This window comes from Perissodus microlepis, chromosome 12, assembly GCF_051167445.1.
Source record: "Perissodus microlepis isolate ML-2025 ecotype Zambia chromosome 12, ASM5116744v1, whole genome shotgun sequence".
Classification (NCBI taxonomy): Eukaryota; Metazoa; Chordata; class Actinopteri; order Cichliformes; family Cichlidae; genus Perissodus; species Perissodus microlepis.
Genome location: NC_140472.1, coordinates 7,936,461 through 7,962,706, shown reverse-complemented (window position 1 = coordinate 7,962,706; position 26,246 = coordinate 7,936,461). Strand labels below are relative to the sequence as shown.

Below are 26,246 nucleotides of genomic sequence, written 5' to 3'. Positions count from 1 at the left end.
AGTTCACTGCTTTAACAAATCATAATAATCGAATAATAAATATAATATTGGCCATATTATATTTACATTACTAACGTGAGATGACTTTAGTCTCATGAACAACATAAGCTAATTGTTATTTACTAACTAATCTTAAAATGACTGTTCAGTACAGAAATGAAGCCCAACAATCATGTTTTTACAGTCCCGTGGTCTCAGCCTCAGATACTTATCAAATCACACAAAGCTCTTGTAGAAACAAACAAACAAATGAACAAAATATGTTCTCCTTCATTTCTGTCAAACAAAGTTGTATGACACGTTTCCAGCGGTTAGTATCATGGTTGCTAGGCAACCTGGGAAGCGCGACGGAGACTAGACCGTCCCATACAGACAAACTTGCCGTTTATTTTGCAAATCGAGCTCAACACTGCCCCTAGCGTCCTGGAGCACTTCCGTTGTGTTTTGGAATTTGCATGTGTTTTGGGGTTTGCATGTGTTTTGGAGTTTGCAAGTGTTTTGGAGTTTGCAAGTGTTTTGGAGTTTGCAAGTGTTTTGGAGTTTGTACGTGTTTTGGAGTTTGCATGTGTTTTGGAGTTTGCAAGTGTTTTGGAGTTTGCAAGTGTTTTGCAGTTTGCAAGTGTTTTGGAGTTTGCATGTGCTTTGTCTCTAGGGGCCACCGTACTGTAACCATGGCAACCGTAACGCTGCCGCCTGGAACAACAGAACATAGCTGTCAAACAAAACCCAAACAGTCCTGACCCGCCACATTATGAAACAGGAAAATAGCGCCGTGTAATCCATTTATTTCAACAAAGTAACTGTATTCTAAATACCACCTTTTTTAAATGGTAACTGTAACGGAATACAGTTACTCATATTTTGTATTTTAAATACGTAACGGCGGTACGTGTATTCCGTTACTCCCAACACTGCCTGTGCTTGATAGTTTGAATGCACTTATTCACCCACAATGATCACCATGGAAAGGGTGGGACCATACAACAGCTGACCTGAAGACAATATATTTATTGTCAGGAGTGATGGTAATGAAACTTCTAGCAATCTAGTTGTCAGCTACACTGACATAATAGGCAACGAGTCCTATTATTTATAAATGTTAAACTATAATTTTCAGTGTAATTTTTTTAATGTGTGTTCAAAAGCTCTACAAAATGTATATGTCATAATTCAGACACTACATAGAAGTGTGCAAATGCAAATGTTGGCTCACTGCAATGTGTAGTACACAGTATACCCACCTTGTCAGGGAAGTTTACTTGCTGAATATTCATGGCATTCAAGAATTTCTTCTACATTTTTTATTTCAGGGAATTCATGAATCTGAATGATTTTAATATAAGTAAATAAAACAACTAAAATAGCACAATTTTGATAAGATGGTGCCCCTGACAACTGTGTCAACACCTACACATTCTGACAATGATTCAGGTCCTCTGCCAACATTGACACAGCTATTTATTACATTTCATTTTGCTGTAACATTTCTGGGGAAATTTGCCTACAAAGTAGAGCAGGAAATGATGTTAATGATACCCATGACACCTTACAGAGAGTTTAGTGTGAAACTGACTTGGGACACACAAAATTTAACGGGGTATGGGCTGATAATCCAAAAAAAACCCCCAGCATCCTTATTACTCTGAAGAAATCCAAGAACACACTGTCAAGAGCACTTCTAAATCTTCACAGTGATGTCTGTGGATTATCCAGAGTAAAAGTTACGCTGTCTGCTTGTGCAAAAACAATTTTTTTTTTTTTAATTTGAGGAGCACAAATGGAATGGACTACAGAAACATGTTTCTAAATTTCTGGGAAAGAAATCCAGACCTCCCTGTATGGACTGGGATTAATTTGAACACACCTGTTTTGGCAAATTTAACTTTAGCTGTCTATTTCCTTCTTACAGGTTTCTATTAAACAGCTGGATCTAACCAGACATGTGTACTGTCAATTAAATCAAATTATTTTTTACAGAATTCACCTGCTTGCTGCATACAAATCTACTACTGCACATTCACCTAATGTATATAATATATAATGTTGTTCTTCTCTCCCCCTTTTGCACAAGTCGAGGAGCGTATCAGGTTACATTTCACTGCGTGTTATACTTGTATAACTATGCATGTGACGAATAAAGAATCTTGAATCTTGAATTATGAGCAGTGTGCTCATAACTTCATAACTTGAGACTGGAAATATTCATTTGTACCTCTGATGATTTAATTTAATTTCTGTACTTTCTGTGTGACTAATGAACAGCTGAGGAAAAAAAAGGCATAGATCTTTATAAATGCTACTATGGTGTTTTGAACATGTTACATCATTGAAAGATCTTATGGTGTCACTGGTGCTAATTTCCAACTTGTGGCTGATATCCAACTGTTTGCTCTTCTGGACTTGTGAATTGTTTCAGAATTCTGACAATTTTGAAAGCAAAGTAAAACAGATTCATTACACTGTAACTGAGAACCAAAATGCCAAAAAACATCTTCTTTTCTATGATGAGGAAACTGTAACCCTCCTAAAAGGGAACCATAAAACTAAGGTAATAGCATGTTGGGGCATTTTGGCACTGCTAATTCTTATACTTCTGCTTTTTGGAAATGCACAGTACAATTGGATGGAAACCCAGCTACTTGCAGACAGACAGTGGTATCAGTCAGTTTCTTCAGGGATGATCATTAGCGTAAGATCTCCATCCTTTCTCCTCACCAAAACAAAGAGTGAGGTGCTGTGCTTGACGGCATCGCTCACTTCCTGAGTGGTGTGGACAGGCTGTCCATTGATGCCAATGATGACGTCATGATCAGTCATACCTCCCCTGCAGAGATATCAACACCATACCATCAATCACAAGCTGAAAAGGTGTCAAACTCTAAGGAAAACACCAGTAACTTTCACACAAGACAAGCCTGCTCCTGTGTCAGCCCCCCCCAAAACCCCTTCACTGATTGTAAATCTCTTCACTGGCAGATATTTGCATGTTAGGTATGTACATTTGCTGATTGTCTTGCTGTTGGCAGGATGACAGTAGGTTAGTAGGTTACTAGACTGGCAATCCAAGTTGTCACTGTGAATTGACAGGCTGTGCTGTAATGCTTGGATGTTAGTCAACTGCTGTGTTCTGTGCAAAGCATAAGGCTTCAATGTCATGGGAGGACAATTAAGAATATAGAGTCTAAAGAAAGAGAGAAGGATTCTGTCTTCCATAAAAAAGATGTCAGCATTGCCTTTGGGAAGTGCAAGAATAATGAGTTTAATCTAAAGCCTTGAGACCTGCAAGAAATTTCTTAATCCACCCAGAAAGGCCTCCAAATGCCAGTTCACAGCAGATATTGTTACACTCTGTAAACCAGTACCAAAACAAGTCCCAACTGTGCAGCTTTGCAATAAAAATAAGAAAATACATAAATAAATGAAGCCCACAGCTGTGGTATCCAACTTTGAAAAGATTTAATCTGTAAAACAGTGTAGCATTTAGGATAACAATAGGAAAGTGTCTACAATAATCTCTACAATGTAGACTTAAAATACAGCAAACAAAACCCATAACATTAAAGCTGCACTGGATATTATATTGAAGAAGCAATGCCTTTCCTGTGTAGTTTATAATGGGAAAGTTACACTCAAATGAATCCCCAGGAAATGTATCACCCAACTCTAAAGACTGTGTTAGTATCTTTTAGTAAACTTAGCACAATAGTGAGTAAGAAAACTATCACCTGTGATGAATCATAACACAATATGATAATCAAACTTCTGATAATCAAAGATAATCAGAAGTCATCAAGGTGGATGTGTGTGCATGCATACAAAAATAGACCTGTTGGCTGAAAAATAGCCATCAACAAGATTCTGGAATAAGTATGGTTATATATGTGACTATTTTTCTCTTCAGAATTGGTAGAGTTCATTTCAATCTGTTGGTTTTCTGGCACAGACCCAGTTTTTAAGCATAGTCCACAATTTTTTTTGTCAGGTTGGAGCTGGGTCTAATGTTAGCCTGCTTTATCCATGGATGTGTGTTTGAGAGCACTGACAAGTCAAAACACTGAATTGTGTCCAAGTTTTAACTGTCAAACTATTGATTTAAGGTGAATCTGAAGAACTTGGATTTATTAAATATTCCACCTACTCTGTGCAATGTTCCAGTGTATGCAGCAGATACAGTGGAAGCTTAGCTGCACTGTACTGGCAGCTAAACAGCAATGTTCTCAAGTTTGAAAGCCCTTCAATTTTGGAGCTGTTCTTTCTTGGTTGACACCCCCTCAGTCTGTGTGATGTAACACTCGCTTCACTGTTGACAGTGACACTAGTGTTCCAGCCATTTCTAGTTCATGGCAGGCTCAAGCCTTAGTAATTCCTGGGTCTTAAATAATTTTCTCTTATCTGAGGAAGACAGTTTGGGTCTTCTTCCAGACCTTGGCAAACTGGAGACACATACAAATAACTTGCACTTATTTACAGTTGTTTGACTGATGATTCTAAGCTTGAATCTAAGTTTGTGGGATGGCCATTTCAACCCTTTTGAAAATTTCTGGACTAGCCAAGTCAATCAATTTAAATTAACTCTAAAATTCTGCCAAGAAAGTGGTCAAATATCCTACCAGAAGCTTATTGATGGCTACTAATAATATCTGGTTAAATTGCAACTTACTAAGGGATATTTAACCAACTATTAGTGGAGGTGAATATATATTTTTCTAACTTATTATAATCATTTTTTTTCCAAGGTGGAATGATTGTACAGCATACATCTTGAAAGACTTGAAAACAAGAACTGGGTGCATAACTTCCATGCCCAGGTTTTAGCATTAAAGTACATACTTGTTGATATTTTGCTTTGACATAATGATCTGAGATCTTTTATAAGGAATCATAAGAGTTTCAGAGTGAGACACAGAGCATTGTCAAGTTGACACAGAGCATTGTCACTCTCATGTACCCCTGCACACACTTTGGGAGGAGAAAGAAGAGAGAGGGTGCTGCTATTTGAGCCTGACATCACTCCGAACAGCATTCCTGATGTGATGTTTACAATATGATAATTGCCCTCAATATCAGGGGATAGCAGGAAATACCCACAGATCAGAGATATGCATGAATCTCTGGGGTGTCAGAGATGGAAGCCATAACTTATAACAATAAACACTTTGAAGCACTGAAAGCACTAATGGCTCTAAAACAAGTGTGTGTCCAAGGCAGCGCCATCTTTTGCCCCATATTTGTCACATAAGCAACACGAGGCAACTCCTTCTCCACTATTCTCACATCGCCTTTTTGTGCTGGAAGTTCTTTAGATGTTTGGCTACCACCAGATTAGCCTGCTTTGCAACCCAGCAGCTGGAGTCTCTGTTTTTTTAAATGTAGATTGTCAGACCTACACTAAACAACAATGGAAGCTAACAGGTGCAGGTGTTAAGTTGAATATGCTGCATGGATCCTTGACTATGATCTTACTATTAGGGCAGGTTGGTCAGGCAGAAATCTGACGCTTTTCAGAAAATATCCAGAGCTTGAGCTCCGGATGCCAAGTTCTAATAGTACATTTCTGCCCCCTACCTATTAATTTTCAAGCTACATGAAATCTCAGTTTTTCACAAAAGAATAAATGTATTGCAGCACAATTCTTACCTGGATGCAGCTGTTCCAGGTATTACCTCATAGATGTAAACACCTGAGCTCACATCTGGAAATTCTGGCTCACGTTCCTTGAGATCTCGGATTAAACTGGACAATCACACAACAACAGAGAAACAGGTTATCCCATTGGTTGAAATTTGTTTCATATCTCATCAAACATCTACATTTTATTTTGAAATGACAAAAGTAATTATAGTTTTATGCAGTATTAAATACATGCCTATATATTTCAAAAGGGCAATAATTAGTACAAAAGGTGTAGTTCAGCTAAACCTCTGAGTGGTAGTACTACTGAAATTCAGTGTGCAAGACAACATTACAGGAACACCAGATAAGAAATTTGTATTTTTTTTTTTAATAAAATTGGTCAAAACCATGCATCTATCTTTTTACTTTTATCTGGTTATTTTACTGTTTCTTCATATCTTTGATATCTATATTGTGATATTTACTGATCGATAGGTAATGGTAACTGCACATGCTACTTTTTTTAAACTATAATTCCTATGAAGATGCTCCTTGCTAATTGGCCACTTATTTGATAATATAGACATTTGATATAATATTTGTGATTTTCAAAGTAAAAAAAAAGGAACTTTTTCCTACTCAGAGTTTTTTTGTGTGATTTTAGATCCGTATGACAAAATGAAAACAAACTGTAAATTCATACATGTGAAGTTGTGCTGAAAAGAATGATGCCAAACAAGGCAACGTAAATAGTCTTCAAAGGTGAAATATAAAGATAAAATCAAAAGTAGTCAAAAACAGCCAATTATACCCTCCAGAGGCAAAGATATGCTATCCACAAATAGAAGCAGGTTGTTACTTCAGCATTTTACATGAATCTGCACTTTTGCAGTCAGAGTCTGCTGGCCATTTAAAAAAACAGGAAGGTTTAAGGCACTGGTACTAGCTTCATTTAAAATGCAGGACAGTTTAGGAAAAATGAATTTTCCTTTACTTACGATGGTGTGAGTTGTACCATCCGGACACCTATGAATTTCTTTTTTGGTAGTAAATTTCCTGAGGGGAAATAAACACATATATATGACTTTATCACTGAATAAATGTTATCATGAACTGAATTCCTGGAGGCTGTGACAAAAACATACGATTCTGCTCACTGCTGGCTTGTCTGTTGTAGGAGTTGGCAAGAAACTGACGTATTCTGTCCACAGGGATGGCAAAAGAAATTCCAGCAGCCACTTTCAGAGTATTTATGCCTATTACATCTCCATCCTGTTAAAAGCACAAAATAGAGGGGCAGCTGTGTCTGTGGTCTTCATTGATTTCAGAGTTTTGCCTCATGTAGAGAAAGAAACAGCAGTACTGTGTCCTTTTCTTCCACTGCACATAACACAACTCAGTGTCTATTAAGTGTTCTTTTTACCCACAATGCAAATCATCAGTCTTGGTTATTGTCATAACTTATCTGTGTTTTCACAGCAAAGGACAATTAAAAAAAAATGCATGCTCGGTATAGCAACTATTCTCCTTTAGAAAAAAGCTGCAATTTTCGGGAAGGCAGGCTGGAGGCAGCAACCTTGATAAATGAATATACAATCTGTATCATTTTATTCCATAGTAACAATGCAAAGACCTCCATAATCGGGTCTTGTCCTAAAATATTTTGTGGAAGGCTTAATTTTGAACCTGAGGGAGTAGAGTGAAGATACTGGGTATTAAATAAAACAATATCATGACCTTAGTCCACACAGTCATAAATAAAACAAGAAAATCGCCTACATAGCAGCAAGCATAACAAACATGGAAATGGCCTGGTCTTATCTCTTTACACGTGACAGCACTATAAATCCTCTTACCAAGTTGACAAGCGGTCCACCGGAGTTTCCATACTATGAATAATACAAAAAAACAAAAACATTTTCTTACCCATTGTTCATTAAGAATAAAAACAAATAAAGGCAGTTAAAATGAAAGGCATCAATAGGTTTATAATGCTTATTCACTCACATTTATAATGGCATCAGTTTGGATGTAGTCCATGTCAGAGTCCTTAAAGCCCAGCTCTAGGCTGTTGCGATTGGCAGTGCTGACAATGCCAGTGGTGACAGTGTTCTGCAGAGAGAAAGGGCTTCCTACTGCCACCACAAATTCACCTGGACGCAGGTCTGAGGACTGGCTGAGACGCAGCACGGGCAAGGGACCCTGCGAGTGAGCCACAAAGAGACATGACAGGACCGGCCTAAGGACCACCTTGAACTTAAAAGGCTGGGGAGCCAGATACAGGCACTGTCATAGCAGAGGGGTTTGATCCAAACAGAGGGTGAAAGGGCAGTCCAGGAGGGTAACAGCTTAAAAGAGGGGTGGGGGAACTCCAGGCCTCAAGGGCCGGTGTCCTGCAGGTTTTAGATGTGTCCTTGAGCCAACATAGCTGATTTAAATGGCTAAATTAGCTCCTCGACATGTCTTAAAGTTCTCCAGAGGCCTGGTAATGAACTAATCATTTGATTCAGGTGTGCTGACCTAGGGTGAGATCTAAAACATGGTTCGAATCCTATCTCTGGCTTTTCTGTTTGGAATTTGCATCTTCTCCCTGTGTGGGTTTCTTCTGGGTGATCCAGCTTCCTCTCAAAGTCAAGAGAGAGGTTAATTGGCCATGGATGAAAGGTGAATAAATTGCTGTATGAATATCTAGAGACTGGGCTATGATTGGGAGAAACAACCTGCATAATGTGAACTCGAGTGGTGTTTTGTGATTGGACTTCTGTGCTAACCACATATTTTGGGCATAAGTGTCATTAGTGCATATTGCACCAGGACAGCCTGGGTCACAGGTCGATCATTTTTGTAATTCTACAGGGTGGGCCATTTATATGGATACACCATAATAACATGGGAATGGTTGGTGATATTAAAGTCCTGTTTGTGGCACATAAGTATATGTGAGGGGAGTTGTGAAAGTTTTCCATTTAAATAAAGCCTGTAGACGAGCGGTGAGCGGTAGCTAACATTCTTTAATCCAAACACACAAAAAACAGACAACCAAGCTTGTGGAGAGCCTGCATGACCGCGGGGCAGACGGTCAGCAGAGTCTCACTGAGCCTAGCATGGCTCTCAGTTAAATACCTTCTTCAGGAACAAAAGGCAGTACACAGCTGTTTCACACCTTAGGGTTCACACTCCCTTGCTACCTCCCAGAGTCCTCGAAGAGACAAAATACTCTTCCTGTGGAGTGGTCTGCTTCCCCCAACTTCCTTACTACACCCCCACCATTTGTCTTATAGTGTGAGTGTGGAACATGTTTAAATCCAGTGGCACCAAGGCATTATAAAATGCCTTGGTGGTGACCATGGTGGCCGTTTAGAAGTCGGCCATCTTGGATACAACTTGTGTTTTTTCAATAGGAAGAGGGCCATGTGACACATCAAAATTATTGGTAATGTCACAAGAAAAACAATGTTGTGCTTGGTTTCAATGTAACTTTATTCTTTCATGAGTTATTTACAAGTTTCTCTTTGTTCACAGCCATTGACATGTCAAAGAGGTTAACACGTGAGGAGCGGATCGAAATCGTGTTGATATCTGGTGAACGCAGTAACCGGGTCATTGCAGCAGATTTCAATGCAAGACACCCTACGAGACCACCCATCTCCCATGCTACAGTTAGCAAACTGCTTGCTGGTTCAGTGTTGGATTTGCCAAAATGTGGACGCAAGAAAACTTTCACTAATGAAGGAAAATCAGTGGCTGTCCTAGCTTCATTCAGCAAGAGCCCACAGCGTATCACTCGCCGCATGTCACTGGAGAGTGGCATTAGTCGAACATCCCTTCGGCGGATATTAGCAACTCACAAATGGCACCCTTACAAACTCCAGCTACTGCAGCATCTCAACGAGGATGACCCAGATCGGCGCACAGAATTTGCAGAATGGGCAAAACAAAAATTGGAACAGGACCCTCAGTTCACGCAGAAGATTTTGTTCAGTGATGAGGCAAACTTTTATGTGAATGGTGAAGTTAACAAACAAAACCACCGCTATTGGTCTGACACTAACCCACATTGGATGGATCCCTCCAAGACTGTTGGAACAACAAAAGTGATGGTTTGGTGTGGTATATGGGGTACAACGATAGTGGGTCTATTCTTCATCAATGGAAACCTCAAGGCCACTGGATATTTGAAATTGCTACATGATGATGGGTTTCCCTCTTTGTGCATTGAAGCTGGCACGTTCCCTGAGTTTTTCCAGCAAGATGGTGCACCACCACAATATGGGTGCCAGGTCTGAGTATTCCTAGATGAACAGTTTCCTGGAAAGTGGATTGGTCGTCGTGGGCCAGTTGAATGGCCCCCAAGGTCTCCCGATCTGACTCCCTTAGACTCTTATCTTTGGGGTCATCTGCGGTGTTGCTATCAGTGTGTGAAGAGTGGGAGAAGAGGGTTGCATTGACAATCCAACACAATGGGCAGCACATTGAACACATTTTATAAGTGGTCAGAAACTTGTAAATAACTCATGAAATAATAAAGTTACGTTGAGACCAAGCACAACATTGTTTTTCTTGTGACATTACCAATAAGTTTGATGTGTCACATGGCCCTCTTCCTATTGAAAAAACAAAAGTTGTATCCAAGATGGCTGACTTCTAAATGGCCACCATGGTCATCACCCATCTTGAGGAGTTTGCCCCCTCACATATACTAATGTGCCACAAACAGGACTTTAATATCACCAACCATTCCCATGCTATTACGGTGTATCCATATAAATGGCCCACCCTATATATCAGATCTATAGTTGCGTGTTCTGGATGCTCAGGTGAAGAGAGAAGCTGATCTTTAAATTGATCACCACCTGGTGATGAGTTTGGGGGGGAACCCAAATATAGTGAGGATTCATTCGGCACGTCTAGCAAGATCACAAGTACCCACTTCCTGTTGAACTTTGACAGGATGCTGCAGTGGAAGGAATATTTTTGATTATCTCCCCAATCCCACTAACATGCCTTTCATAGAGGAAGCAGAGTATGGAGATGAGCGGGGTGACTCACCCACCACTGGGGGTGAGGTCACTTTGGCAGTTAAACAGGTCCTTGATGCCAGTGCCCCTGGCATGTATGAGATTTGCCCTGAATTCCCAAAGATCCTGGGTGTTGTAGGGCTGTCTTGGTGCCACGCCTATGCAACATCATGTGGAGATCTGTGCCAATGCCTTTGTATTAGTAGACTAGGGTGATGATTCCCATCTTTGAGTAGAGGGGTGTCCTCTAAATATTGAGAGCTCACACTACTTAGGGTCTCTGGACAGGTCTACACTAGGGTACTACTGAGGAGAGTCTGTCCATTAGTCAAACCTAGATTCAAGAGGAACAATGTGTTTTTTGTCCTGGCTTTTATCCTCTTGAGATATTCGAGTGGGGAATTTGCCCAACCAGTCTGCATGTTTTTTGTGGACTTGGAGAAGGTGTTTGACATCATCCCTTGGGGGATCCTATTGGAGGCACTTTGAAAATATGGACTGTGACCGCGTGCGCCTGTTCGTCTGTGTCTATATATTTCAGGTTGGGTCTTAGACTCAACCTCTCTGGGTACATCTCAGGCCCTCCAAAGTACAGAGGCCTATCTCCCCTCACCACACTCCCTGCGGGTGGCTGATGCCCTCAGATGTTGGTGTGTTGGTGGTCCTTGTTGTCTGGGGCTGGGCGCTCATGCATGTACCGGCTCACTCCTGGTGGCCGATTGGCAGGGCCTGGCGCCTGTGGCCCGGCTGGGCCCCTTCCGGGGGGTGGGATGCCCTCAGGCCTCTGGGCCTGAAGCTCGGTCCTCTCTGGCACAGCTGGCTGCCGGCAGAGCCCGCGGGCACGCCACTGCAACCCCCTCTGGCCTCTGCTCCGTAGCTGCTGGGTGACCTCTCGTTTGGGGCTCTACTCAGCTCTTCCCAGGAGGGTGGCACGGTTCCCCCCCTTTTTGGTGGTCCTCCTCGGGTCCTTGTACTCTGGGGCCTCTGGATATCTGGGGCCTGGATCTCCTCTATACCTGCTTCATACCCTGGTGGACGGGGCTATGGCTCCCCACACTCCCTAGCAGATCGTTACATGGAGAAACCTTTGGAATACAAGCATGCTGATCCACACAGGTATGCACACAGGTGTACACACGGGTGTTCACAGACACGGACTACACCTTTCTTGGCTGCTGCCTCAAAGCACATTGTGCGCTGTCTATCTTGCGTGCTGCACAATATCGTTTAATATTTAGTATCTACTGTTATCTACTGCTAGCTAGTTTATTGTGATGGTGCTGTTTTTTATTATGTTGCTCTTTTTTTGTTTGCTTTCTCTTCTGTTTTTTTTTCTCCATACAGGTGATCCAGGTGTTTTGTTTGTTTTTCTTTTTCTTTCTTCCCCCCTTTCTCACCGTCTCTTCTCCCCTTTGGTTTTCTTTCTCTCCCTCTCTTTCTTTCATTCTTTCTCCCTGTCCTATCCCCCAGTCATGTCTGTCCCGTTTGTAGCAACCGAAAATAAAATAAATTCATAATTATAATAAAGGTCAATCAAATGGACCAATATGACAAGGCCATGATGATCCACTTGGTAAAATAAATCTGCTTGGCATCTTTCTTGGCCTTAAGACAACAATTCTGATGGCTAAAGATCCAAACGGGACACAAAAAAAAAAAAAAAAAAATGGACTGTTTGGAAGAGAGAACTTGGTTGCATTGACGACAATGAGTTGGACTTGTTTCTAGTGGCTGTTGGACTTTGCTGGGGCTGCCCTTTGACACAAATTCTGTTTGCAACTTTTATAGACAGAATTTGTAGGTGGATTTTGTCTCTGCTTTTTGTGTTTATGTTGGCTTTACCAGGTGGTGGCCTCCAGCTTGCAGTGGAACAGTTCATTGCTGAGAAGTAGCAGGAATAAGAATCACCACCTCCGAGGAGGAGTTTAAGTATGGGTCCGGCAAGAAACCGTGAAGGAGACACAGCAAATGGACCATGGCAGATTCTACTGCTAGCTTCTGCAATAGCCTCAGAAGATATGAGTTGCCCACTAAACCTGAGATAAACCAGTAATAAAACTGTTATACTTTTTTGTAAGGTTTCCATTGGTGAAACGATCCTTCCTCTGTGAAATTCAACTCATTCAGAGACCAGCTGTTTATGGTCTCTCAAAACTAGTCCTGCAAGCAAAAATCATGTTGCTGAATTTTAGAAAATCTTCCACTGCATAACTTGTTCCAGTCACTCACTTGTTCAAACATTATTATTAGCAGTTTTTTTCTTTTTCTGTTGAGATTTCTGTTGATGTTGATGAAGGTTAACTGTCACTGGTTGGAAAAGGTTGCCAAAGCCCTACGGTGGAAATGAGTGTTTAAAGTGCATTTTTTAATACAAAAACATTTAGTTGTACGCCAAACTAAAATATGCTTCAGCTTGACTCTGCCTGGTTCCTCCTTTGCCAGGCTCACGCCATTTATCTCTAGTGTGAATTGTAATGCTTAATTTAATTTATAGCTGCACCTCCCGGGGTATGGGCTCTTATGTCACAACAAATATGCCTTTTAGGCAAGCTTTAGAACCCCTTCTGCAAAGAATGTATCACAGAGTGTTAAAGCATTGTACAACTGTCACCACTCCCAGGTTTTTAAAAAGAGAAAACTCCTTCAGCTTTAAAGCAGTTAAATCCAGTGATGCTTCTGGTTAACTTCTGCTGATCTTGAGGTGTTCCTGTATTCAGATCAGCCCTAAAGATGTTAATCATGTGCTTCACACTGAGTGCCGTCTGACTGAAGTGGTTGGGAATAGAGCACCTGCTACCATACAAAGCAGCCAGTTCTGTATGAGCAAGTCTAAGTTGGAACATGTTTTATTCAAAACCGCTCTTGTAAGTATACACACAAAAAATAGCTGGGGCTTTGAATTCATGATACATGAACAAATAGCACCCCAAAGGAATTCAGTCTGCAAATTGGCCATGTTAAGGAACAGAGTCTAATTTTGGTAGGCAAAGGCCCTTGATGACTCTCTCCCTGGATTTCTCACTGCTTTGTGTGCAGGATTAATACACTTTGATGTTAGCCTCTGATGACAAGCTACTCAGCAAGAGGAAACGCACCACTGATTTTTCCTTAAACCCTTGGGGAGCCCCACAAAAACAGCAGGACACTCACATCTGGATCGATTTTGATGAGAGCGATGTCCATCTTCTGATCCACATCCCTGACCGCAGCTTCATAATGCACGCCACTTTTCAACTCAACTTTTATCCGCTGTTTGTTGGTAAGCACGTGAGCATTTGTGACAATCCAGCCATCCTCTGACACTATAAACCCAGAGCCACTCGACACAGAGACCTCCTCACTGGAAAATGGCACTCTGGCAGTAAAAAAAGATTAATAGCAAAGGTCATTTTGCATCTAAAAGAGCATTTTGAAATGCTACTTAATTTTTCTGCTTTGGTTTGGTTTACCTTTGAAAAAGCTCCAGGTGTACCACAGCTGGGACAATCTTATCCACCACATCTGCAATGAAGTTAAACTTGTAGCGTATACTTCCCGGATGCTGTGCCCCTTTTAGTATAAAAGAAAAGGCATAAAAGTTTTCAAAAAATTTTCTTTAATAGAAAAATGAAATCTTAAAACTTAAACAGACTTTATTTCCAAAACAGTCATGTATCGTTTAAAAGAAAGTGGGGCTGTAAAAATGGCTCCTTAGTCCATTAGTCAATTTTAGTCAACATCAAGCAACTTGTATAAATTTGTGCTGTAGCTATCATCTCTGGGAAATGAATCCTGTTGACTTTGGTGTTCTCCATCTTCCCATCTCCGTTTTGCCAACTTCACACTGGTTAGGCAGATTTTACAAAAGCTAACAATGATTGTATGACTAAGGGTTGAAGCAAATATATATACAAAAATCCTCATAATGAATGGTAGCACACTGTTTAATGTTAACCATGTTATAACCTAGATAAGATATTTAGGTTTGTCACAAAATCAACCCAGACACCAAGCCAGCCAGTATGACAAAAACACAATAGGAAGGGGAAGGACTAACTGGTTAACAGCAACTTAACTTTCAAAAGAACTCCAGAAATTGTCTGCTGGTAAACTAATCATGCATGGTTCTCTTAGACAGGTGTAATAAATAAATAACTACTAATCAACTCAGAATCTAGATGCTTCTATTAGTCAATCATCAGATACTTCATCTCATAGTAAAAAGACTCATACAAAGAGCTGGAAGCAACAAACATCTTCAGCTTCTGTTAATGTTTGGTCGAACCTAGTTATTACTAGGTTAAGTTCATTACTGGCTTGTCTTATTAATGAAGCCTTTTATAGATTTTTCATTTGAGCAGTAAAGCTTTTTTATGAGTATTATTTTTAGGGTTTTGTCATTTTAGAGAGGTCTTAACTAGATCGAATGCAGTCATTTACTTGTTATTAAGTTGACTGCACTTTTGCTGCCATTAGAGAAGCCAAGATGGGAGAAAAGGACATTATCTGCCCTGCAGTTGTTTTGCTGTGTCCGTGTTTCCTGGCCCTCCGCCAGAACACCTACACCTGTATGCACTAGTTTACTCAGTCTCCTATTCAGAATTCCAACATTTATATCAACACTTTTGCTTTGCATGTCTCTGAATCTGTGTATCATGTGACATGAAGATAATAGTTTCATTTACAATTCTTTCCTTATCAGACTTACAGAATACTTATCAGGCAAGTACTGGCACATTATTACTCCACTCAGAGCTTGTATGGTTTTTAATATTAGTGGGATCACAGGCTTACTGCGAACACAAACATCTTCATTGGTTTATACAAAAGCACACACAATACCCACCCATATGTTTTTGCTAGTATAGATTAGAAGCTTCCTATTAATCTGACATGAAATAAGTCTGATGCTTGAGTGCTCATGAAAGGAAATGGAATTTACCCTGCTTTGGAAAACAGTATTTTCCTCACTTGGGGGCAATATCTCCCAAGTTCTCCTTAGCTCGGTAAACAAACTTGTTGGTCTGAAGCTGCCAGGTTCTTGAGCTGACGCCGTGTTTGTTTGCACAAACAAACTTGTCTGTGCAGAAATGGTCTTAAATGCAAATGACAGTCTGTGTTTTTGCCAAAAGCTACTTTGGCAAAATGCCAACTATTTCTGCCTCTGAAAGCTCTTCCAACAAATCAAGAGTGAGCTCTGCATTGACAGGATAAATTTGTAGCTTTCAGTATCCTCTCAATTACACAAATGACACACAGCATTGCCAGCTTGCATGTCCCTCCATCTTCCATCAAATGAATACAGCGTTTGATGCTAATCTGCTATTAAATTTTCATATTGTCATCACACATTAAATTCAACATTTCTATTAAGAATTTATACCGTAAATTATGTTTGTTAAACTTTTTGGGGGCCTTTTTATGGATTTGTTTTTGATAGGGATGGTGAAGGCTAACAGGAAAGCGGAACAAAGACATGGGGGGTCGGACTCGAACCAGCTGCTCTCAGCCGTGCGGCATATGGTCTCCTGCTCATCCCAGTGAGCTAAACCAGCGCCCAGTAAATTATATTTTGTTTTGTTTTTAGCAGGAATTGTTCTTAGGCACTTCAAAAAAGTTGTAAAGTGAAAATTACATGCATTACCTGATGGCTGTGTGATATAACCAGAATCTCATATCCCGATAAAAGACATTTCTCATCCCAACAACGATGTTTATGGCAAAATAGTGCTTTTTCTGTAAATTCTGCCACTCTCGGGCAGCTCAACTTGTGTGAAGTGTTTTCAGCTGGACATTGTGTACCTGGAGTCGAGTGTTTTGACCGATGCATGAAACTATGCATTGTTAAATATAAGTTGTAACTTCCGCAATTTTCTTTGTGAGTATTTATTACATGGTGTGCTGCGGGGAAAAGCCTGTTCTAACGTTTGTGTGTAAGGTTTATTTTGAGCACCTGACGGCTCTTCTTTTGCGTCTCATCCGTAAACTCTCTCCATACTCTTTCATGTGATTTTTGCGTATGTGGTAGAAGAGGTTTGTCATGTTTGACTCTGTGGTGGGGACTAGTTTAGGAATAAGGTCCTTGATTTGTTTTGACTGGTCCTTCTGTTTGGAGCTACCTGTTTCTGCCTCATCTTTAATGGCTATGCTGGTATTCTCTGTGCCTGCATCCATGTGATGACCATCCAAACAATGAAAAAAATTAAATAAACAGTGTATCCAATATATTTCATCATATCGCGCAGCCCTACTGATGAAGTAGTTTAACCTTTTGTTAGACCTGAAATATACAAATGAAAATGAAAACAATGTAAATTTAAAATAGCTTCCATCTAGAAATTTGGATCCATAGTGTTGGGGCCATTATGCTGGCATAGTTTTACAAGATTGCAGCAAATCACTGCAAAGATCTCATCCGTCACTCACATGCTATGACCTAAGCAATTACAAATCTCAACCCAACTGAATGATGTTTTAGATGGCACTCTCTATTGTAGTCATTATCAGCAAAACATCAAATGACAAAGTAGCTTGAAGGGATGTGATTCCATCCTCCAGTTTCAGTCATGTTTTATTCATGTAACTTAAGGTGCTTTATAAGCCACTGAAGATATGCTCCTCTGTAAATAATGCCCATATTACCTGGTATTCTACACACAGCCAGTAAGGAACACAAATAGTTCAAGAGTCAACTGAGCACTTTCTGTTTAGTTGATGCTCTTTCTCTCTCTCTGACATACACACACACAATCTTCATCTTGTATCAACAGAAATAGCAGCCGTAAATATGCCAACATTTCTCGCCTGTCTGTTTCCTGATCACCTTGTTTACAGCAGAGGAAGGTGATGAAATGTAACGACAGGACTCCCGACATACACACTGTTATCTGCAAGTCATAGGGCAGCAGTGTCCTCATTTTATCTTATGTAGACTGCTAGCAGTGAGGTTATCAGCAATTTCTGATATAAACTTTAAATTCACTTCACATTTTACTTTACCCAAGTGCTAGTTACTATCAGAATATTCAATTTAATATATTAGCTAAGTCCTAGTACTAGTCCCTAATCTGTGCTTATGATCAAGTGGCATATTTGGCATTTTATATTAATGATTAGAGCAAAAGAGAAGGCATAGACTGTATAGAAAAGATGGATGTAACTTCGAGGTCTGAAGTCTGAAACCACAGTACAATTGACTTAAACCTGCTTTCTTTATAATGGCCAGTAGGGGGCCACATTTGTTGTTGCAAAAAAACCTTGCAGAAAATTCTTCAACTAGTAGTTTCAATTCTTATTAAATACAAAATTAATTACATTCATTTGATAATGTTGTCATCAACGTCATGTGCCACCTATAGGTTGTATTAATGGGACTTATAGGCAGCACGGAGGTGCAGTAGTTAGCAATGTCACTTCCCAAAAAGAGAAGCTCCACCAATCAGTGGAATTACTGACTCAAAGAGATATTGTGAGGCTGAGGATTCCTTCTTGGAACGGTTATGCCCAGGACCTAGTAGCTGTATGACCTTTCTGCGTGGAGTTTGGATGTTTTCCCTGAGCCTGAGACTCTCCACAGGTTGTCTAGCCTCCTCCCACAGTCCAAACACATACAATGTAATGTTAGTCAGTGAGTCTAAAGTGACAACTGGTTAGCCATATATGTGATATTTGGTTAAAATCTGGTGCAAAGGTCACAGAACTCTTGGACTGAAAACTTGGACTGTCTTCAAAGATTTCTCTGAGACTAAATGAACTCGTACATCTGATGAAGACTGTGGATATATGGCAATGAAAGGGGATTCAGTATGTGGAAGACTGTTATGAAAATTGACATTTTGTGTCCTTTGAACAATTGAAGAGCAAATGCAATCTCCCCAACAAGCATTGTGATCTTTTTTAGAGCAAGCACAGGCCCTCAAATTGCTATGACTGATGCAGAGACTTGTTCATCACAATACAGGGCAAAAATGTATTTGTAAAGCATGATCTGTGTTACAGAATCAGACTCCAAAGCCAGCTTTGCAGAAATCAAGAGTGAATATATATACTTATGAACACTTCGGGTCAGATTTATGCTATAATAGTTTGTCAGCTACAGTTAATTCCAAATGCAGACTTGCCTTTATCAGCTCACCTCACTCCACAGAAATTACATAAATCCAAACCTAAATTTTCAGATAAGTATTTTAAGTGTGGTTGACAAGCTAGATTAGTCTGTTTTGTATTGGAGCATTCTGGTATGCATGAGAGTCTAAATAAAGATTTTAATAAGATAAACGGTAGCTTAAGGCTAGATCAGTCCTGATGCTGGAAATATAACAACAGAAGTCATCCAGTGTGCTAACATATACATGTTTAGATTGCGTAAGAATCATTTTATTTTGAAATATTATTGTGACAGCTATACAGAGGTTTGCAGGAATTATCATCGCAAAGTTCATTCACTGGTGTAGCTGGCTTTTGAAAAGACAGACCTTTCACTGGGCAGCAGTTGGTAGTAGTGACACATAAAGAAATCTAGTGATAGTAGGCCAACATAGACAGTGAAGCCTTTGCTAAAGAAAAAGTTCTACTTAAGACTACATGTAAATTTCTGGAGAAGTTTAAGCGTGGCTGTACTACACCATGGTAACAAAGAATAAAACAGCCGCTTTCATCAAAGGCACATTACTTGCTGCACTGACAGTGAACATTAAAAACTGAATGTAGACTGAAAGTGGGGGAACATCTTAAAGGAATTGCTTGGGATACTAAGTTGTCTATTTAGAAAGGTCTTTCGGTTTAAACCCACAAGACAACAGATTTCAATTTGAGATATACAGACAGGTGAAAAAGGAAAAGACTCAACTAGGGTAGTTGAGTCTTTGCAGTTTTGTTCCATGCTACGCACAAGACCTTTTGATGCAGGCAACTGCAAGCGACAAATAAAGGCATTCATTCATTCATTCATCTCTGCTTAGTATTTTGTTACATTTCATGATGCATGCTGGGGAAAACTGAGTGTCCCCATCTCCACTTCTTCCATTAAATAAATGGCAGATACCAGACACAAGAGTTTCCTCTGTTTAGGGTAAATCTAATTGGATGTGAATGGATTACTTTGTGTTGTGCAGCCTTCCTTTGTGATATATTCTGATTTATACCGTTCTACTCACATACCGCAAAGGAGGTCACATATCTATGATGCCAGTATCTGAGCAAAGTGAAGGCTATATTTAATCCTTCTGACAGGGATATTCCCATCTCCTTTTTGCTATATTTTATATTTTACGGCCTCATCTACATTGTCAGTGCTCAGGGATTTGCATAAACCAGCTTGCATAGGCGAGCAGTTGGAGGTCTAATGCATGATGTATTCTCTCACCTCTTTGGAAGGCTGTGATAAAACGTGCAACTGAAAATGGATAGGACAGGAAGGGAAAATGAAGAGGATATATTTGGGTGGCAGTGTGGTGCTGGGTTTCTCTCAGGAGAACGAAAAGCCATCAGTGGAGAATTTGAGAATGCACTGTTTTATGTCGCATGAATATGCAGAACATTATGAGGCTCCCTATATCAGCATATTCCAGGAAGACAACTTTTCCCAAGGTAGATGATTTTGAGTCCGACACATTCTGGGGAATGACTTATTAGCTTTATGAGTGAAATTAAAAAGCACAGGTGATGATGAGTAGCCACGAACCACAGAAATAGAAAAATCTGAGATTTACAGCAATCTTCAGCGTCACAGGAGCAGCAACAGACCAGTTGAGGCTTAACATTTGAATAAATCCAAGAAATGTGAATCCTATACCCCCCATAATGCAACAGCAGTCACTGCTTTTCTTTAGATGACTTTGCCGGATGTCTATTTAACGCTTGCTGAGAAGATACCACCCTCTCCCCCTAAATTTGGCTAAAAAGTGAAGGAAAATTGTTGCCTCCTCAACACCTCTGCAAACTCCTTTGACAATTTATGGATTAGAACTCAGAATCTTCTTGCTATGCAGCAGCAGTACTAACCATTGTGTCATCACTAGTATGTGGGAACAGTATGTTTTGATTGTCCACGGGGCCATACAAATAATATCACCAGGCAACACACAATGAGAAGACCTACCATCCCAGGAGAGACAAGAGTTTTGTAGTTATGTAAGCACCTAAGTGGAACTCCCACATACATTTTCCCCAGAAATATTTATTAAATCACAGCATTTCTGTCTGTCTAACTAATTAAAAAAATACTCAGCAGTAAGTGGGCATAATTTTATCCTCCAGTGCATTTGATCTGCCACTCATTTTTGAAATTCCAACTCCGAACCCAGTTTAAACTGATTTTAGCCCTGATGTTTATACAGTAGACCATTTTGACATCTAGTCAGCAGAAACTGGCTCAGTGGGTTACTGAACCGTTTTCTGAGGTTGAGTCGTTAATTCGGACTCCATCATTCTTTATGATCAACATGCTTGATTTGGCCAAGAATTTACACCAAATGCCCTTCCTAACACAACACTCCCCATTTACCCTGGCTTAGGACTGGCACTAGGAGTTCACTGGCTTGTTGCCCTCCTGTTCTTGGGTTTATCAGAAGATGGATACACTGTGGTCATAAATGGATGGTTGGTGGTAAGAGGCTTGTCCAGAAAATTTCACCAAAAACTCAACATGGTGCTAAACTGGGTGACATCACTGTATTCATCTTTTATACACAGTGTATAATAGCAGCAGAACGTGTGCATTGTCAGAAACACTGGTGTTAAGGAAAGATATGCTGTTCAACATCATTACCTTTTAAAAGTCTAGAGACCTGTAAGAAAAGTCCCCAAGTTCATATGTGAAAACTGATTGCTATTACACAGCTATAGCATTGCTTATACTACTCTATTAACGCCACTGTATAATTTAGTTCATCTTTATCAAACTATTAACCCTTAATTAGCAGAAAAGTATAACATAAAGAGAAACAGAAGTATGAGGATGCATTTTTAATTTGGTTCATTATCGATTTTATGTAAAAAAAACCCAAAAAAAACAAAAACCCTTTGTGCAGCAGAAGTAGGTTACCCCCTTTGTTTAGAGGCTACGGTGTCATCACGCGTCAGGACATGCACTCTGGCTTCTCTGAAATCACTTATATGTTAATTTACCTGCTCCACAGAAAATGTTGTCATAAGATCATTCTTCAGTATTATTCACAGTTTTAACTTTAACAATTGCTGTTTCATATCAGTTATACACAGATCTCTTTTTAAAGAAAAAAGGAAAGAAAGAGGAAAACAACAAAGATGGGATATTAGACCAAAGCTAATATCCCACAGCTTACCAGAGTCACACCGACCCCTCTGGATTAAAAACACTGGGGAGGACTCTCCGAGCTCGGCTCTCCTGTTCTCGGCTCTCAGGCGGCAGATGCTGGGGTATGTCCTGCCGTCGCTGCCACACACAGGGCCGGAGGAGGCACACACGCACAGGCTGTGGAACCCTCCGGCTTTCCCCGGGCCTGAGTCGCACCGTAGCCCGTTACCGCAGGGCAGGTGGCCGCTGCTGCGCTTCCCGCACGCTTCACCTTCCCCGGCCGCACACACCACGCAGCAGCCGCAGGCGTCCTTTACCTGGCCGTAGTAACACGCGTGCGGTGGGGCAGGACACTGAGAGGTGGCACACACCTGTGGGCAGGTTTGTCTTTCTCTTAGCAGGCCTGTATGGACTGCAGAGAACACAAGCGTGAGGTAAGCGAGGCTCTTCATCGTGTGAAGAATCAGTTTGCAGCAGTCTCTGTGCTCTTAAAGAGGCTGCAGGTGTAATGCACCTAAACGGAGCTGCTCTTCTTACAGCCCCCAACACTGATGGCAGTGAGGTTCGAGTTGCAGCATGTTGCTCCTGGCTTCTACTTCGTATTGCTGCATGCTGTATCACATTAAAGGACAATGGAATGCAGCTGCAGCACGGTTCATGGTACATGTATGCGGCTTTTGTGTGAGAAAGCAAGGGTGGTGTAGGGCCTCCAATTAATGGAGATAAAAATGCATATGATGATAAATGGTTTTTGTCTTTAGTCTGTGGTGTATAATTAGAGCGCAGGATTTTAATACTGCAGCGAGCCAGAAGGCCGAACAGATCAGAACTCACAATTACAAGTAAATGCATCATTTAATCATTTGTTTTTATCACTTGTCACACTTTCCATGTCAATGTGTGTATCCTGGGAATTTCTAACAGTGAACATTAAACTGCAGCATGTGGACGCTTTAAGGCTATAGTCCCCAAAATTTGTGTATTTTTAAAAAATGGATTTTTCTTAAGGTCCACATGAAAAACACACAAAAGTAATGACATGCACAGTCAAAAGCACACCAGAGCAACAGGTGGTGTAACCCTAGTCACTGTCTAAGTAATGTTTATTTATTGAGCACTTTGCACAGACATAAAGTCAGAAAGTCAAAATAACACCATATCTGGCAGTACAGACAACACTTACTGACTGGAGAAGGAAAAATCCCTATTTTTTTAACTATCTATCTATCTCAGTAAGATGGCCATGAACGTCTGAATGCTCAGTGAATACCTCAGGCAGCAGAAACCCAAGAAAGAGAAGGAACCATCATGGAGGGACAGGCCCCTGCATGGTATGTACCATCGGCAGATAGATGAAGTGGCTGACATCCAGAAATCCTACTAGTGGCTAGACAAAGCTGGACTGAAAGACAGCACAGAGGCACTAATCATGGCAGCACAGTAACAAGCTCTGAGCACAAGATCCATAGAGTCTGGGATTTACCACACCAGACAAGACCCCAGGGGCAGGCTATGTAAAGATGCCCCTGAGACAATCCAGCACATAACAGCAGGGTGCACAATGCTAGCCGGCAGGGCATACATGGAACACCGTAACCAAGTGGCCAGCATAGTATACAGGAACATCTGTGCCGAATATGGCCTGGAAGTCCCGAGGTCAAAATGAGAAACACCCCCAAGGGTGGTCGAGAATGACCAAGCTAAGATCCTGTGGGACTTCCAGATACAGACGGATGGGCTAACCAACCTGACATAGTGGTGGTGGACAAACAGAGGAAGATGGCACAGTGATGGACGTAGTGATACTGAATAACAGCAATATCAGGAAGAAGAAACACAGGAAGCTGGAGAAGTACCAAGGGCTCAGTGAAGAGCTCGAGATGATGTGGAGGGTGAAGGTAAAAGTGGTCCCAGTAGTAACTGGAGCGCTCAGTGCAGTGACCCCCAAGCTAGGCGAGTGGCTCTAGCAGATCCCAGGAACAACATCTGAGATCTCTGTCCAGAAAAGCACAGTCCTAGGAACAGCAAAGATACTGCGCAGGGCCCTCAAGCTCCCAGGCCTCTGGTAGAGGACCCGAGCTGGAAGGATAAAGACTGCCCACAGGGGCGAGAGAGAATTTTTTTTTATATATGCACTTTGATGGTCTTGACTTACTGTATGCTACACAGATAAAGCCACATACACTGGATTTGCGGTGACCTGGTGACCAGAAATAAGGCATACCGAATGATGAAGTGACTACGGATGAAATAACCGATGGTAACAAATGGTATGATAAATCTTTTATATTTGATTTAAATTTTTATAATAGTTGTTAGATTTGGACATTTCATTTTGTTGGAATTATTGTAATTCATTGTTTACTTGTCTTAAAAAAGTTTCCTTTGAATGTCTGCAGCGGTTTCAGCACTGACTAAACCTTTTAAGCACACAAATGTCACACAATTACTAATTCAGTTGCGCTGGTTCCCAGTTAACTTTGGATTCCACTTTAATATTCTAGTTTGGATTTTCAGAGCTCTGTATGGGCAACCCCAGCATACACCAGTGCACTTACAACCCCAGCAGGTTCCCTGCCCACAAAAAACTACTTCCTTTTGCATAACTCATTGTCTTTATGCTTTTAATATTTTGTTCTCAAGCACTTTGTGTTATTTATGTTAAAAGGTATGGTACAAAGAAAATGTTTGTTTACTTTTACTTACTTTATTTACTTAACCAAACTGACGTAGATCTGCAAACACTAGGCAATCAGAACATGCACTTTTTGTTTTAATTAAACTGTTCTACTGAGTCTTGGAAGTCAGGGAACAAAGAAAATAATCATACTCCATCACACAAAACAAAAAACTATTCACATTTTATCTCAAAAGGTATATTTTGGCCTTTTCCAAAATATGGTTAGAGTAGAGCTAGGGTGACTTAATCTGTGATGACTTCTTAAACATTTTTCCAATTTTTTGCAATTATTAATATCTAACTTGTTAATAATAATAACAAAAATAATTTCAGAGTTAACATGTTATAGCAAAACAGCACTGAGCATAGCTTTATAACTCATCAGTTATGATTTTATCTTGCACAAACTTGACTTGAGCTCAAAGACAGGCTGTCCAATTTTTTTTCTTTTAAATAAATAACGCTGTTCAATCTTTTGTTCACACTTGCGCTTGATATTCAAGTCGGCTTCTTTCAAACGATGCAGGTTTCATTCTAATTTGCTTTGCCCATGATGTTCTTTCTTCGGGTTTTTCGGCCTCATAATTAACTATAATAATTACACCTGTTGGAGGACCAGTGCCTCCATTTGATCCGAAGGTAGAACCTATTTGACACTGTTCCTTAAAACTAGTTAAATGTTAACTCTAGGTGTCACACCCATGTCATGTGGAAGGGCTTCTCAGAACGATCCCAAGTGCCCTTTGATGCACTCATAGCGTGATAATGTAGAATGGACACCAAGCTCAAAACCTCTTTGTCCGGTTCATGTTGTGGTTCTTGGTCCCTTTGAACCTGCATTTTGTGTTTCTTGTGTTTTTTTATGACCTTTTGTGTTATGGTTTATTATTCTTAGTGGGAATCCTGAGTTTATTCAATGTTAACCTTTGTACCTTTATTCTCCCCTCATGTCTTTGTGTTTAGGTGTGTTAGTCCTTGTGCCTTATCTCCATTTTCTGTGCCCATGTTCCCTTCCTTGTGTGTGTCATTCCATGTTTCTATGTTTATCTCCTTAGACTTTCTTGTTTTCCCGAGCATTTGTGTCCTCCCAGTCTCTGTTGTGGAGTAACGGAATACATGTACTGGCGTTACGTATTTAAAATACAAAATATGAGTAACTATATTCCGTTACAGTTACCGTTTAAAAAGGTGGTATTCAGAATACAGTTACTTTGTTGAAATAAATGGATTACACGGTGGTCTTTTCCTGTTTCATATGTTAGGCTGTCCCCTCTCTATTTTTGGTAATTCCAGACCGATGGAAACTCAAACAAAACACGCATTAAGAGGTTCTAATGCCTGTGTCTCAATCTCGCGGCCCATGTCACCTCTACTTGCAGCCCGCATAATGGCGTGAAGAAATATTATTAAAAATTATTATTCAAAAAATGATTTAATATGAAGGCAATAGGCAGAGTGTTACAGGCATAACCCTAAAGTATGTAGCCTCATGGGCAGTGTAGTCCATGCTGCAGGGAGAATGGACTGCCATACCCGTCATGTATCTGTGAGCGCCAGGGAGGGAGAAAAAGGACAGTCGAAAATTAAGAGTTGTCACCGACCAGAAACGAGAGATGGAAGCATGTAAATATAATAATAACCACTGCAGCCAAAAAGAGTGCCTGACGAGCCCAGTTGTAAG

At 40.5% G+C, this 26,246-nt stretch overlaps 1 protein-coding gene across 1 annotated transcript; it reads right to left on the bottom strand.

Annotated features, from left to right (window-relative positions):
- Positions 1-726: 726 nt before the first annotated feature.
- Positions 727-22,423, bottom strand: htra4 (HtrA serine peptidase 4). The gene is made up of 9 exons (XM_084947356.1): positions 21,914-22,423; positions 14,081-14,180; positions 13,782-13,986; positions 7,621-7,815; positions 7,470-7,502; positions 6,759-6,885; positions 6,612-6,669; positions 5,638-5,733; positions 727-2,824 (listed from the first exon to the last, which is right to left on the bottom strand). The coding sequence occupies exons 1-9, from the start codon at positions 22,335-22,337 to the stop codon at positions 2,659-2,661; spliced, it is 1,404 nt and encodes a 467-aa protein (XP_084803482.1). The 5' UTR covers positions 22,338-22,423; the 3' UTR covers positions 727-2,658.
- Positions 22,424-26,246: the final 3,823 nt, after the last annotated feature.